Raw genomic sequence first — 15,525 nt, forward strand, 5'->3', positions numbered from 1 at the left:
GTCCTTTGGCCAGGACTATAAGGAGGCTGCACGTCTGACTGTAAAGGAGGCCCCCCACTACTGAATTGCCCTTCTTGGAGATGGCCCCCATGCTCTCAGCTAGTGAGCTAGTGACCAGGACTGCAGATGGCTCTGTGTGGTCCTGGGGCCAGTGATACTGGATCCCTGCAGGCTCTAAGAGCACCTGCCAACTGTTATCAATAGATGTTTTCATCTATTTCAGTGTGTCAGGTGGAATAGGTATTCATCAGTCACTAGTTTATTTAAATAAACTCTGCCAAGCCTAATTATATTGCAGAACCAGGGGTTATGATGGAAAGGACGTAGCTCTCTACCCGATTAGATGATGTCTATGGATTATTAATGTTCAGCTAATTAACAGAGAGGCACTCATACTTAAAAATCCCTGCAAATATCATATTTGTCTATTAAAATAGAAAGACTTTACACATCTATTATTTGACTATGCACTTGCATTCCTTTCACTTGGCTCAGTTAAGTGACCAGTCTGTGTTAATTTCAGGTGTCCGTGCACTAGCATAGTGGCATAGTGCTTGGGTTGCGGTGGCTGGGGGGAATGTATGCTTTTTCAACTTTCTAGTGAAAGAAGAATAAAAGAAACACTTTTCTTGGTGTGAAGTTTTGTACAAAGCTTGTCTTAATGCGAGGGCTGTTAGCATTTAATAATTAGTGATTTAATTACTCCTAATTAAAGATTATTCAAATTTAGTGGTTACATTACACCAGTGGCCTCCAGCCTTTTTACACCAAAGATCACTTTTTAAATGTCAGGGCAAGACCCTACCCCTTCCTTGAGGCCCTGCCCTCTGCATTCCTCTCCTCTCCATCACTTGCTGTCCCCAACCCTTACTCACTCTCACTGGGTTGAGACAGGAAGTGCGGCCTCTGGGGTGGGAATGAGGGATTTGGGTGTGGGAAGGGGTGAGACACACTCCTTCTGCATTTATCTATGAAGATGGAATTCTTAATAGCCATCACATCAGCTAGATGAGTAGGAGAAATTGCAGTATTTATGGCAGAACCACTGTATACTATATTCTTTAAGGATTAAGTTTCACTCCATACACATCTCAAGTTCCTACCACTAGTGCACTCTTCCTTTCATAACAACCAAACCGTTCATCTCCCTGCTTTCTTCCCTAAACCATGTGCCAACACTTTTGAATCCACTATGTATACAAATGATGTAGACAGAGCATTATCCTTTTATCTCAATAGGACTAAGCCCTTCAGCTTCTCACCTAAACTTTTCATATGGATAGCTGATCATAATACAGGCAAAGCGGTTTCTTCCCAGAGACTGTCACACTGTATATTGCACTGTATGCGGTTACGTTACCAACAAAATGACATGAACGCTCCTATCTCTCTTTGAGCACGCTCCCCCGGAGTGATCTCCACCTCTATAGCCTACTTGTGGAAGGTTCCAGTTTCAGACCTTTGTAGAACTGCCACATGGGCCTCTAAACAAACCTTCGCAAAACACTGTGCTCTTTCCCAAGGCCTTCTCTCTGATACTCCTTTGGGGAAAGCAGTGCTATCCACAGCTTTTCTGTTGGATCTGAAGTCCCTCCCTCCTTAAATGTACTGCCTTACGGATACTGACCATGGAGCACCCACAGGAACATCTCTTGAAGATGAGGAGATTACTTGTGCAGTAACTGGCATTCTTTGAGGTGAGTGTCGCTGTGGATGCTCCATTACCCTCCTCCCCTCTACTTTGGAGTTTTTTGATGGGGTCTCTGTTATAAAGAAGGTACTGAGGAGGGGGCCATGCATGTGTGATGTCAGGGCACTGAAGATGCACAAACCAGACATTGCACCTGCACGGCACATGAGGGCACTGCTCTAAAAGACTCCTACACTTACAGTGGAGCATCCACAGGGACACTGATTTCAATTACTGCATGGAGGAGTAACCACCTCTTCTTTCACCACTCTCGCGCTTATCATAGTCATGGAGTTCAGGTGGCTTGATATATGGCAGTTTCACTGACTTGCCCCAATATATTCAATTTTTTTTCATTTCAGTGAGATCAGGTACATAATTTGTCCTAATGAAATGAACAACCACTCTTAGCATGGGGGATTAAAAATGCCTCACACATCCTAGCTGTCTTTTCTCACTGCATGTTGTACTAATGCAAGACCAGCCCGGCTAGGGCCAGCGTTTCTCCAAAAGCAGATGGATGGAGAAGGAGAAGCTGATCTTTAATATAATATAAAATTCTGCTCTGGAAAAATGCACTTCACTTGTGGTGGGGGGCGGGGAAACCAACCCACTCTAAGCATTAAAGTCAAATGTGAATCACATGAATTGGAGTGGGGAGAAGGGAATCGTCTCTGTGAATTTTATCATTTAGTTATGACTTTGGTAATACTTCCTGATGTGTGAATTCTCTTCTGCAGTTGGGTTGTGTGTCTCGTAGTTTTGCTTGGCTGATGAGATAATTTTGAGGGATCTAAAATGCAGTCTTATAAAGGAAAAAGTGGAACACCTCTCCATTCCCCAAAATTCAGTAAACAAATGTGTGTGTATCTTTCTCCTCCCCCAACCTCATTTTTGTCTGTGGTCTTACTGAGAGTAGGTGGTTAAGGAATTTAATGTCTTTGTGGTGAATCATTCTGGTGAATCACTAGTATGTGGAAATAGAACGACCCCAAGAGTCACTTAACTGCTCTGAAAGGCTGGTTCTGGTGGCATGCTCAGCATCCCTCGCCCTTTCCTGCCTGGAGGCTGCTCTTCTGTTCTCCCCACGTGCATTCTTTTATGCTGGGCCCACAGTGCTCCTCCAGGCCCAGTGTGGGGATCTGCAAACATCAAGTGTTCCTGCATATATTGACAGGAGCAGCTCCTACATACTAGGTATTGAGGGTAGGTCTACAGCAGGGCTACTAAACACATGGCCCACGACCCATTTGTTTGTGGCCCGCGTTATTATTTGTGTTTACGCAGGTTTCAACACGTGGCCCCTGAGTGGGAGCCAAAATAAAAAAGTAGTCAATATAATAGTCTTCTGTTGATATGTGTTTTAATAGTTAAATTTCTGGACTATCATTGCTCATTCAAAGTGCTGTCATACTGGTGGAAATTGGGTAAATATTGCATTTTATTAATATCAGCACAACTGACTTAAATGGGGCCTGTGTTGTATAGTCTTGCCTTAATCTTTGCATATATTTCCATATATATTTGCATGTATATGCAACCACACTTAAGTTGTGGCCCTCAGCATGTGCTATGAGTGTCATTGTGGCCGCCGGGGCTTTGAAAGTTGAGTAGTCCTGGTCTACAGTGAGTTTTAAAAGCTATGGCAGCAAGTCTCAGAGCACAGGTCTACACATTCAGCCTTGAATGCTCATGCTTCATTGCTAAAAACAGCTAGGTGGACATTTGGACTTTGGGCTACAGCATGAGCTCTGAAGCCTGGGGAAGGGGCAAGTTTCAGAGCACATGCATAAAGTTTACACTAAAGACACCTGTGCAGTAGTGTAACCTCAAATCTGCAGCCCCAGGCTTTGAGACTCATAGCCATGAGTTTTAGAATAGTGTCAGTGTCCCCAGAAACCTCTTTCTCAATGTAAGGAAGAGAACATCCTGATTCCCCTGAGATTCTTCCAGATGCCAGTGGTTCACTTTGTCAAAGTCCTGCTAATACTTACTCAACAGAGAGCTCAATTTTTCCCCCTTACATTTGCCCCTGCCACCACCCCAAAAAATCTTGTACACTTCTTTGTACAGTGGGGTAAAGCACTTCATGGCAGACTCCAAATAATCTGGATCTGAATCCTGCCCAGCCTCTAATGGATTTGACTCCTGCCTGTTCTCTCTGTGGGAGAGCCATATCCCAGATAGGTGTATGTAACTCTTTCTCTTTTGAGAGCTCATGCATCTAGAGACATGCGATTGAAGAGATATCAACTCAAGAGATGACTGCCTCCAAAGGAGGACTGAAAGTGCCTGTCAATGACTGCACACACACACCCCTTAGCTGACTGCCCCAGCATGAGTTGCTTCTATGTTGGCTGACAGTGGTACTGACAGACTCATCACTGGTCTCAGGATCACACTCCAGATGCCAACTGTGTCATCAACAGAGCTGGAGATGGAAATTGCTGAGCAAAGCCCAAGCACAGATTGAGGCATGAGGAGATGTCCTGTAAGGAGGGGGAGAAGCTTCGCTCCAAAGACAAGGCATTGACCTCTGTCCCAGAGCAGGAACAATGAATGGCGAATAGTCCCGCAAAGGCAGACCATGCTAATTATGGGTCAGTGATATACTCCCCCAGAATTATTAAGATCTCCTCCAGGGACATAGTCTGTACCAGAGAGGTGGCCTGGAGTGGAGCCAAAACATTATTCCATAATACTGCTCTTCAAAGAGATGTATTTTCTTCGCCATTGCTGGATTACGCCTTCCCTCTGACATCAAGCAGGAATGACTGTCTTGTGTCGTCTAACAGTGACCAGGTCCTGAGATCCCCGTGATATGGTGTTACCCTGAAAGAAGCGTGAGTGGGGAACCCCAAAGGTCCAGAGTGTCTTAGGAGTCAGCGATAGCCTAGTGCGGTGTCTCTCAACTAGAGGTGGACAGAGGTCTTCTAGGGGGTACATCAACTCATCTAAATATTTGCCTAGTCTTCTAACAGGCTACATAAAAAGCATGAAGAGGTTCAAAACAAACTAAAATTTCATATAGATAATGACTTGTTTAGACTGCTCTGTACAGGCAGTCCCTGACTTGCGATGCAGTTGGTTCCCGGGGAAGCGTCACAAGTTGGGGGTGTCGTAACTCAAACCCTCATTTACAATAGGCGCCATGCGCTGTCGTAAATGTAGGCCAAGGATGTAAGTCGGGGGTTTTCGGTCCCTTCCGCACTTACAAAAAGTGCGAGTGGTCGCAAATCGGGGGTTTCCTGTATACTATACACTGAAATGTAAGTACCATACATTTGAACCTCTTTAATCCAGCATACCATTTCCCAGGGTACTGTTTCTCAGATTTTGCCAGCCAGAGAGGGTGCTGTGGGTGGGGGAGTTGATCTAGCACCCTATGCTCTCTGCTGCTCCCAGGCACCACGCTGTCACTATGAGAGCAGCAGGGAAAAGCCTCCAGGGAAAGGTGCTGCTGTTACCGTCCCCCTCCTCCCCCCCCCCCCCCCCCCCCCCAGCTGGTGGAGAGGAAGGAGCATCAGCATGCGGAGCTACTTCTTCCTCTGGCAACTTTAGGGACACTTGGAGTATGCAGGTTTAAGTGTATTTATATTTCAATTGATTTATAATTATGTGCTCAGTTTTACCATAATGGTAATTTTTCAGAAATAGTGTAAAATTTCAGAAATTTTATACCCAGTAAAGTTGATGGTTACCAAGTAATTGGTTAATCAGTTACCTCTTTACATCCCTAGTAATAATTAGTAATTTATTTATGTTTAATGGTTGGCTTATAAACCTTTATGATCTAGAGCAGGGGTAGGGAAACTTTGTGTTGAGGGCCGCTGACCCATAGAAAAATCAGTCGGGCTGCACGCAAGTGAGAAGCAAGTTGGGGACTGAAGTGAGGTGGCCAACTGAGGAGAAAAACGTTCTTCTCATTCCCCTTTCACACCAGAGTGTTGGGGAAGGCCCAAGATGATAGATTCTGTGTGCTCCAGCCCTGCAAGGGCACAGCTGGGAGGCTGGAAAACCAGTGTAGGCTCCCCTATGCTGTGGGGAGCCCTGAGCCTCAGGGGCTAGATCCAGGTAAGTTGGGGGCTTCACTCTGTACTGTAGGATACATATAGGTATGCCTAGTTAGCATTTTGAAGTCCACGGGAGAGAGCCTTCCAGCCTGGGTCAACAGACTGAGAGTAACAGAGTTCATACTAGAGATCCAAAATTAGCTGTGTAGCCTTCGCTTTGAAGCTGTAGCTTGAGCTGGAGCACAGGTTTTGAAGCCTATCCCTCTCCTGGCTTTCAAAGCATAAACTTCAGCCTGAACTGAAACTTCAAAGCACTATGTACACAGCTATTCTTAGAGCACCAGCATGAGCCTGCAGCTCTGGCCAGTCACCTATCCATGATAGAAGCACAGCTCCATCATGGGACCAATATTTTGTCTTTGAGGATCCCCTGTAGTAGGTGTGACCTGGACTATAAGGCTCATTTCCTTGGGTTTCAGTGCTTTTGAGAATCTTGCATGACAGATACTATAAAGTACAAAGTGTTGTGATCAGAGAGAGGGTTGGACCGCAAAGTCTGTTTCTGACTCCAAATGCTTGCATAGTTGAGAGGAGTATTAGATTCCAGAGTTTTGGCTCCGTTCTGTCTCTAGCCGTGACTTTATTAAATGGGAGCAGACTGGGAATGCAGTTGAAGCAGTGTGGAAAATGGAGATAATTAGATTTCTTTTTCAGTAGGTGATTACAACCACCAGACAAAGTCATGTAGCAAGTCACAGATCGGTTTATGCTGGTGTATTGGGCCACAGGCTTTGACACTGTCCCTCTCTAGAGATTTCCCTGTATAAATAAATCAAAAAATATTTGGTTTTCTTGGAGGGGACAGGGAATGCAAAGAAGTCTTTAGGAGGTGAGTGCCATATGGGTGACTAAAATGGGAGAGGGCCCTATTTTGAAAGCAGCTTTGCACTTGCTCAGATGAATACAGAATATATTGTTATTTTTATCCTGCGATGGGTCATAACTTTTAAAACTAGTGAACGTTTCTCACTCTAAAAACACGCTTCCTTTTATAGTGTACACAAGGCTGTGGTTTTACTGCATTTAGCATAGAGCTATTTCCTATTTTCCAGTTGTTCAGTGACACTCCAAAGCCCTTACTCTGTCTCCCTCTCCATTGACTTTCTTGCCTTGCTGATCCATAATTGTGATTTTCTTTTTAAGGAGACAACGCCAGTGTTGAGCTTTTAATGTGCCATAAGCAGGAAGTTCAGCTATTTCCTCCTCCTGTGAGACCATGATGTCATCAGTTGTTCTGGGTCACTTGATTTGTTGCTGCTGTTGCTCTGGTGTATATGGAAAAATGTAAACAGCACTTTCCAGATGTTCTCAGGGTGGCTGCAGACCCATAAATGGGCTGTTCAGTTCAGAAACATTAGTAATGTGTTTAAGAGTGGCAGTGAATAGAGCCATAAAAATGTATAGCACTATCAGCATCCAGCCCAGCATGCTCTGTCAGTTACATCACGTATGCGGAAAAGCTGGCAAGGGGGCCAGTTCCCTATGTGTATGTACTTGGGCGCAGGGTGCAGTATCCGAGCACATCACAGACATTAATGAGTTTATCCTCACAGGACATCAAGGGAGGATTTCATAGGTGGGGAACTGGGGCACCGGACGATTTAAGTGATTTTGTTATGTGGCTTAGTCAGGCATCGAACAAAGTGTGTGTGTGTGTGTGTGTGTGTGTGTGTGTGTGTTGGGAGGGAGAGAGAGAGGAGAAACAGGCATTTATAAAGATAAACAGTAGACAGTGTTCTAGTAGGTCTGTGGCAGGCAGGTGCTAATCTTTAATCTGTTCTGCCTCCAGGTGGTGTGTCAAGGAGCTTGTTATATTTAGGGATGTTAGTGTAAAGTCATGTAAACGAAGCTTATCAGTTAATCCAAATGACTACATACACTCCCTCTTCTCTCTCTCCCCTCTATATCAGAAGCAGCAAGGTGGGGGGAGGCAGGAGCTGGCTCCCCAGGAGCACCAGATCATGCAAAGCCGCCTGCCCACCCCCACTCTGCACTGCTGCCTCTGATAGAGAAGTAGCAGTGCAGAAGGTGAGGGGGCCAGCAAAAGCCAGCTCCATGGAGATGTCTGCTTCCCCCTTGCTGCCTCCCACAGAAGAGAGAGGGCGGGTGGAAGCCAGGGCACAGCCTTCACGGAGCCACCTCCTGCCCCCTGCACTGCTGCCTCTGATATAGAGGCAGCAGTGTGTGTGTGTGTGTGTGGGGGGGGGGGGGGGGGGGCAGGGAACAGATGGGATGGTTACCAGGAGCTCAGAGGGTGGAAGAATGAATCTTAATCTTCTGTTTTCTGTGAGATAATGCGGGTGGTTATAGTGTCCAGTTTGGGATTGGAGAGTTCTCACTGCAAGGAACTTAAAAAAACAAAAACAAAAAACCCTCAAACCCAAGGCAATTTTTGGTGGGGAACTGGTCACATCACACTTCAGGATGTAGGTTTTCTTTTTAGTGAACTAATTACTTTTTATTGAGTCTTGGAAAATATGATGCCAGACCTGCATTGTGGCAGGGCATGGTGGAGCACAAGTTGATGGGAAATACTATAGCCAAGATCATAAGGCAGTGAAAGTTTAACTATGGGAGTTTAAAATAGCAAAGTTGAGCCATGTTGGTATTAAAAGACATGACTGAATAGAAATAGCAGTCTAATATTAAACTAGTTTTCTTTTCGTGGAGTGAGGGGAAGCAAATTGCCCGGTTGGTATCTCTCCCTATGTCTTATATCCAAATATAGATTTCTTACCTCAATTCTATGACTTATTAAATTATTGCCTGGAGACTGACGAGGAAAAAGCTGCAAACACTGAACACACAACACAGTGCAAGTTGCTTTGTGGATTAGCTTGCAATAGTTTGTGTGCTTTATCAACGTCATAGTACATACAGCGTTGGTGTAATGCCACTGAAATCAACTGGACTAATATTTTCCCTTAAGTTTCTTGTCAATTGAAGCCAGAACTCTCTGGAGCTTTTTCCAAGCTCTTTCCATGAATCCCTGCTGCCATGTCACCTTTCTTTGTTTTCAATGATTTCAGCAAGGGATACTGGGTCCTGTATGTTAGTGTGCAGATGTTTTAGCCTCCAGAGATCTGGATTCAAAATGTCATATCTCTAAATGAAAATGTGTGGTTTTCTTCTCCTAGTCTCTGGGTCTGCTTGTCAGTACCTTCAAAATGATTGGCCAGTCCCATGACACTAGCAGCCTCTCTGATCGAGGTCCGAAGTGGCTGCTGCAGGTGAGCACAGTGGTGCATTCAGAGACGAGCATTTGTAGCGAGCCTGCCTAGCTTGTACTGGGCTCAGTTCCTTGCATTTATGAGCCCATAGTTTGCATACAAATTATTTGAAAAGGAAAAAGAATACTCTTTCTGATGACATCATTGATTATACAATGGTCTATGATTTGTCCACCTTAACCTATTTTTTCCCAATGTTAACTAAGCAGAGTGCGGAGAACCAAGAAGCAAGGCAAGGGAGGTGGAAGAGGGAGCTTACTAAGGTAGAGCCTAAAAACAGTTCAGTTACATAACTGTACGGAAGGAAAGGGTTTTGGGATTTTTTTTTCATGTCCTTTTGTAAAATGAAAAATGTTGTTGGAAACATGAATGGAAAAATCCTGAGCATCATTCAACTTTGCAGGGGCAAGAAATATATTGAAAAATTCCACCTGTTTTATGACTGCTGCTTTTCTTCTTTCAGGTTTGATATCTACAGGAAGGTGCCAAAAGACCTTACACAGCCAACTTATACAGGAGCTATTAGTAAGTATCAGCTCTCATTGCTGTCGCTGCACATTCCAGTCTAAAATTAGTATTTTTTTTGGCCTCCCTCTAAAAGATCTGATTGTTAAACGGATGGTAAACACAGGAGAAAAGGCATCTCCTGTAGCTGAGGCAACCTGCTGTGACTGGCTTGTGCTCTTGTATGGAGGAGCTAGACAGCCCAATAAGGCAGCTTGGGTTTAGAACTAAATGGACAGAAAATGGCAATAAGAAAGTTGTTAAAAACAGGCTCTGAAGTCTCCAACCTTTTAACTCTGACACAGGCTGAAGTAGATGGGGAGCTGCTTAGCTCACTGCTTTGATGGGTGTGTGCCTGCTCCAAACAGACTTTGCAGTTCCTGACATGTTTTTTCTTCTATTTCTCCTCTGTCCTATTAGAAACACCCTCACCCCAACCATATGAGGCTGACGGGGAACTAGAGGCAACCCTGTTTGTAGCCAGGAAATACTGACCTTTTTCTGCCCAAAAATACTTGCTGGTGGGTGGCGTGAGGTACTAGCCCATATCAATGCCAGGACCTAAGCTCTGGTGTCAGGCTCTGAGACCTGCTGGGGATATTGTGGAGGCATTACACAGAGAGTGAAGAAGCCTCTTGTAGGATAAGAACTGCCATATTGGTTCAGCCCAAGTGGTTCATTTAGCTCGGTATCCTGTCTCAGGCAGTGGCCCAAACCAGAGCTCTCAGGGCATATGCACAAAACAGGGCAATTGGGTGACCCACCCCAGTCTTCTCCTACTGGCAGTCAGAGGGTTAGAGTTGCCCCAAATATAGGGCGGCATTTCTGATCACCTTGGCTAATAGCCATTGATGAACCCATATCCCACAAACTTACTTGAATTTAAAGAAAAATACCACCACCTAGTTATACTTTTGACCTTCAGCATCCCACAGCAATTAATTCCACAGTGTTTTATGTGGAAAAAATAATTTCTGTTGAATTACACCTGCTCCCTGTTAATTTCATTAGGTGGTTTTCAGTATTGTTGCAAAAGTAACAGCACCTACCCTTAGAGCCTAATCTGGAAGCCATCCACTGTTCTGTGTTAGGTGTTCACAGCTGAGCAGAGTGCAGCTCCTTCATGTGACTGCAGCTGCTGATCTTCTCACCCCCAAGTGGTTACTGCGACCTACTGCAGTGTCCTGTCAACTAGGGCAGTGTTTCTCAACCTTTTTTTTTTTTTTTTTATAAAGTATCCTTTTAAAAAAATATAAGTACCCCCAGCTCTAACCCAATGCCCTTCCCCTTTCCCTCCCCCAGAGCCAGGCACCCCCGGATTCTCTTGTTCTTTTATTAATACCCTGAGTCTCACTGGAGCCACTGCCACAGCCACGTGATTCTCCTTCCAGGCGCTGGGGCGTGTGCGCAGAGGGTCCGTGACTTGTCCAGGCGTGTGGCTCCGAAAGACAGTCACACGTTCCGTTGAAGCCGCCCCCTCTCTGAATCCTGGGCGCTTTTTTTTTTTTTTTTTTTTTTTTTTTTTAAAAGCTGTCTGGATGGCAATTTAACATGGGAAAATGAGGATGGCTTGTCTGCGGGGAGCAAGTGGCCCGCCAGCGCTGGGCTCGCTGTGTGGGGCTGTGCGCTCCCACTCCAGCCCGGCGTTCCTCTAACGTGGCATCTGGGGGCAGCTGCCCCCCGCCCTCCATCCCTCCTTGCTACACCACTGGCCAGACCCACCCACCCCCAACTTGGAACTGCCCTGGGTCTCACCAGAGCTGCTGCCACTGTAGCCATGCACTTTTCCCACTAGGTGCTGGGGCGCGTGCGCAGAGCAGCTGTTAATGTCAGGGTGCGTGGCTCCAAACGTTAAATTTGACAGACACATGCCACTGCCCCCTCCCCGATCCCCCTTTGCAGGGCAAAATCCCAGACATTTTTTGTCAGATTTCACTTGTGTTTCCATACCCTTCCCCCCCCCTCCCCGACTTCTCTCGCATACCCCTAAGGGTATGCATAGCACTGGTTGAGAAACACTGAACTAGGGACACCTGGCAACTGAGCTTTGGACTCAATTATCTTAAATAATTTTGTATAATCGGGAGATTTTGCTACTTCTGGATCATTCATGAATTGATCCTTTTTCTGGAACAATGAATTAATGAATATGTTGAACAGTACAGGTCCCAGAATAGACACTTTTTATTTATTTCTGTCCTTTGTCTCCTATCTTTTAACTAGTTACTGATTCAGGAGAGGATTTTCCCTGCTATCGTAGGACTATTTAATTTCCTTAAGTGCCTTTGATGAGGGACCGGCTTTCTGAAGATCCAAGTATGCCATATGAACTGGATCAACCCTACCGATATACTTGTTGACTCCATCAGAGACTTCTAATAGATTAATGAGGCATTACTTCCTTTTACAAAAGCCATGTTGACTCTTCCCAACAAAATCATAATTACCTGTTTATCTGGTAATTATTTTCTTTACTGTAGTTCCTACCAATTTGCCCTCTACTTCAGTGCGGACAGTACTGCAGATTTGTTGCCCAAAAAGGACAAGCGCTCAGATAGGAATCTTCCTGCACATGTCTGCAGTGAAGATCAATACAAAGGACTCATTTAGCTCATCTGCAATGGCTTTGTCTTCCTTGAGTGCTCTTTTAACAACTGGTTGTCTAGTGGCTCCACTATTGGTTTGGCAGGCTTCCTGTTTCAGATATACTTAAAAAAATTCTTACCAGTAGATTTTTGCATCTTATGTAAGTTGCTTCTCAAATTCCTTCTTGGCCTTTTATTATACTTCCACATTTTACCTGCGAGTTTTGTGCATCTAGGATTTAGCTTCTAAATTTTAAAGGATCCTTTCTGCCTCTAATGGCCTTCATTACTCTGCTCTTTAGCCAGGGTGAAATTCTTTTTGTCCTCTTATTGTGTTTTCTGATTTGGGGTATCCATTTAATTTGAGCCTTTGTTATGGTCTTTTAAAACATTTCCCATGCTGTCTGCAGGCCTTTTACTTTTGTGACAGCTCCATTTAATTTTCATCTCTTTAAGTGGCCTTATTTTTATGTTGTTCCTGCTTTAAATGTTACTGAGTTGGGTTTCTTTGCTATTATCCTCTCTGCAAGAATGCTAAATGTATACACTATGGTCACTATTACAGAGCAGTTCAGCTATTGTCATCTTTTGGACCAAATCCTGTGTTCTGCTTAGGACTAAATCAAGAATTGTCTTACCTCTTATGGGTTCCATAACTAGCAGCTCCATGAAGCAGTCATTATGTATCTAGAAACTTTGTCTACATCCTGGCCTGAAGTGACATTTACCCAGTCAATAAGAGATGAGTTAAAATCATCCCTTGTTATTGTGTGTTCTGCTCTTGTACCCTCTCTAACCTCCCCTCATCATCTCACAGTCACAGTTGGTCCTGGGATGGTCATAATGATGGGGTTCCTCTGGGATCAGAAATGCGGCTGTTGGAGAGGAGAGCCCAATATGACTCATATATGCTGCATTTTTTGTCTTTTATTTTTCACCTTGTCATAAATTGCTTTAACAATCCACTCCACACCCCATGTACCTGTGCGTAGTTTTGGCTGATGTAAATTTCTCGCCTTGGGCCTTTCTTCTTCCTTCCTCCTTTTCAGATTGATTGAGTAATGCAATTTCACACCATCACAGCCACCGAGTGCTCTGTGTGGAGCGGTAAATACATATCTAGCTGATCCTGCCAAATTTGTAATCGGATGCCTAATGCAGCTTTCCTGTTCCATTTCACACTGACTCCCTTCGATCACATAGTTGAGCACCATTCACTCACTCACTGAGATTGGGTCAATGACCCTGTTTTCTTTGCTGACACAAGTGATGTCATATCCCTTGGCGGCAACAAGCATTGAATAGAACTGAGTAACAGTGAATCAGAAGGATGTGAAGCGAAGGGCTGCATGAACCAGGGACGCTCCGGATCAGAGATTGGATGAGAATATTTGGTGTCACTCTACCATTTCTCTTTAGAGGGTCCATGTCCTCCTTGCTCTCCCAATCACTGAATTACTCCAGCTTTGACCCTACTCCCCCATTAGTTGTGGTGTAGCTGCTAAGATTATTCACGATATGCTAGTAAAGAGGTCTGTAGAGTGCGCGCACACGTCATAAGGAGTGCACAGACCTCTTGACCAGTTTGGAGGCCCCTCAGATCTGTTATGATGAAGGGATTCTTAGTGTGTGTTGAGGCCCCAAAACATCCTTCTATTTGGGGAGTGACAGTCCCACATCTTATCTTGATTCCATTTGGGAGCTTGCCCTCTAGTGCAGTTGTCACCATATCATCTGAAAAAGAGCTTTTCAAAAGCTCTTTTAGAGCTGGCCCCGTGTGGCCTTCTCTGATCTGTGACATTTGATTCATGCAGGAAGTTTGTCTTGGAAAACTTTGGAGGCTGGGATAGGGATGTGAATGAGTAGTCGACTAGACGATTAACCGATGCGCCTATGCTTATTGGTTAATCTAGTTGACTACTTGCGTTTCTCCCTCTCCCCTTCCTGTCTCTTTATTAGAGGTAGCAAGGTGGTGGGAAGCAAGAGCAGCCTCTGTCTGCGGTGAGCCTGGGTCTGCCACAGGCAGAGGCTGATTTGCAGCAGCAGCCCCTGTCTACAGGGAGTCTGAGCTCCCTGTGGACAGAGGCTGCTACCAGAGCAGCCTCTGTCCGCAGCCAGCCAGGGCCACTGCGAACAGAGACTGCTTCATGGAAGCTTTGCCTGCCCACTTCCCCCTCCAACAGCTTCTGTGTATGGGGAGCCCAAACCCCATGGACAGGGGCTGCTGCCACCCCACACTTCTGCGTCTGTATCGGGGCAGCAGCACAGGGCAGCAGGCAGCCATTCCGTAAGGGGAGCTGCTTTTTAAACTGGCTTCCCTTGTGGACTAGCTCCCGCCTGGCACCCCGCACTGCTGCCTCTGTATCTGAGCGGTGCTGGGGGCCCCCCAGGAGTAGGGCCAGATTGCAGTGGCTGCTGGCCCCTCCCTCTGGGACTATAGAATAGTCAACTAACCTCTAAGAATTCATGTGGTTAGTTGACTATTAACCTGCTATCTAACATCCCTAGGCCAGGAATCCTGCTAAAATGCTTGACTCATTTCTTCCTGTACTTGGCTTATCAAGCCTCCCTTTCCCCTTGACAGTTTTCTCTTTAACCACTTCACTTCAGCCTGCCTGCCTGCCACCAATACAGTGTGGAGGAGATTAGAAAGCTTACGTCAGTTGGATAGCCAACTTGCAAAACCATCTGTAACTTCTGTGCTGGCTATCTCTCTATACAGCCTTCTCACTGGGCTGCCTGCCTGACCCAGCCTCTGACCCTTGGTTGTAAAAACAGAATCTCTAAACTTTGTGGACTTTTTATGGAAGTCATGAGTGATACAAAGCAACTGCCAAAACGTCATTAGGATTGGAAGAACTAGAACAGTCCGTTAAAATATGGCAAGATGAGGGCTAGAGAAACCTAAATGCCCACTGTCTCCTTTAATCGATGTATAGACTGTGCGGCGATCATTAGTACACAGTAATTTCAGGCCCTCATTAAAATATCCTTCATTTAATAGTCTTTTTTTTGACTTTTTCCATCCTCAAACCAGTGAACAGGTCATATGCCATTCCATTAAGTCCCTGTGTCAACATTAATGAGAAGATTTGTGGCACCTTAAAGGTGAACAAATTCAGTTTTGCATAAGCTTTTGTGGGCTGGAACCCACTTGGTTAAATGCTCCTCATTTTTTTGCTGAAACAGACTAACATGGGTATCCCTATGAAATCTTTATTGCCTCCTTCCCTCTGTTGAGTATCTGTGATGCTCGTGAGCTCCTTTTCTAGCAGATCACTGTTACAACCTGGCTCTGATTGCATATGTGGGCTGCAACAGCACATGCCAGGGCTGTAACCCACACAAAATTCTCTTTTATAAATTCATTTACAACAAGTTTGACACTGTCAACTTGGGCTAGAATAACATACTGCAAAGGCAATTTTCTCTGCCTTTGATAT

General features: G+C 45.0%; 1 protein-coding gene across 3 annotated transcripts in view; it reads left to right on the top strand.

The window, feature by feature from the left end:
• ERGIC1 (endoplasmic reticulum-golgi intermediate compartment 1) overlaps positions 1–15,525 on the top strand; it is a 107,048-nt gene that overhangs the window by 27,440 nt on the left and 64,083 nt on the right. For all 3 annotated transcript variants that reach the window (XM_075900263.1, XM_075900262.1, XM_075900264.1), the window contains exon 2: positions 9,457–9,518. In XM_075900263.1, coding sequence (XP_075756378.1) covers positions 9,457–9,518 — 62 coding nt within the window. The remainder of the gene's footprint in view (positions 1–9,456; positions 9,519–15,525) is intronic.

The sequence above is a fragment of the Pelodiscus sinensis genome, chromosome 17 (assembly GCF_049634645.1).
Source record: "Pelodiscus sinensis isolate JC-2024 chromosome 17, ASM4963464v1, whole genome shotgun sequence".
Lineage (NCBI taxonomy): Eukaryota > Metazoa > Chordata > Testudines > Trionychidae > Pelodiscus > Pelodiscus sinensis.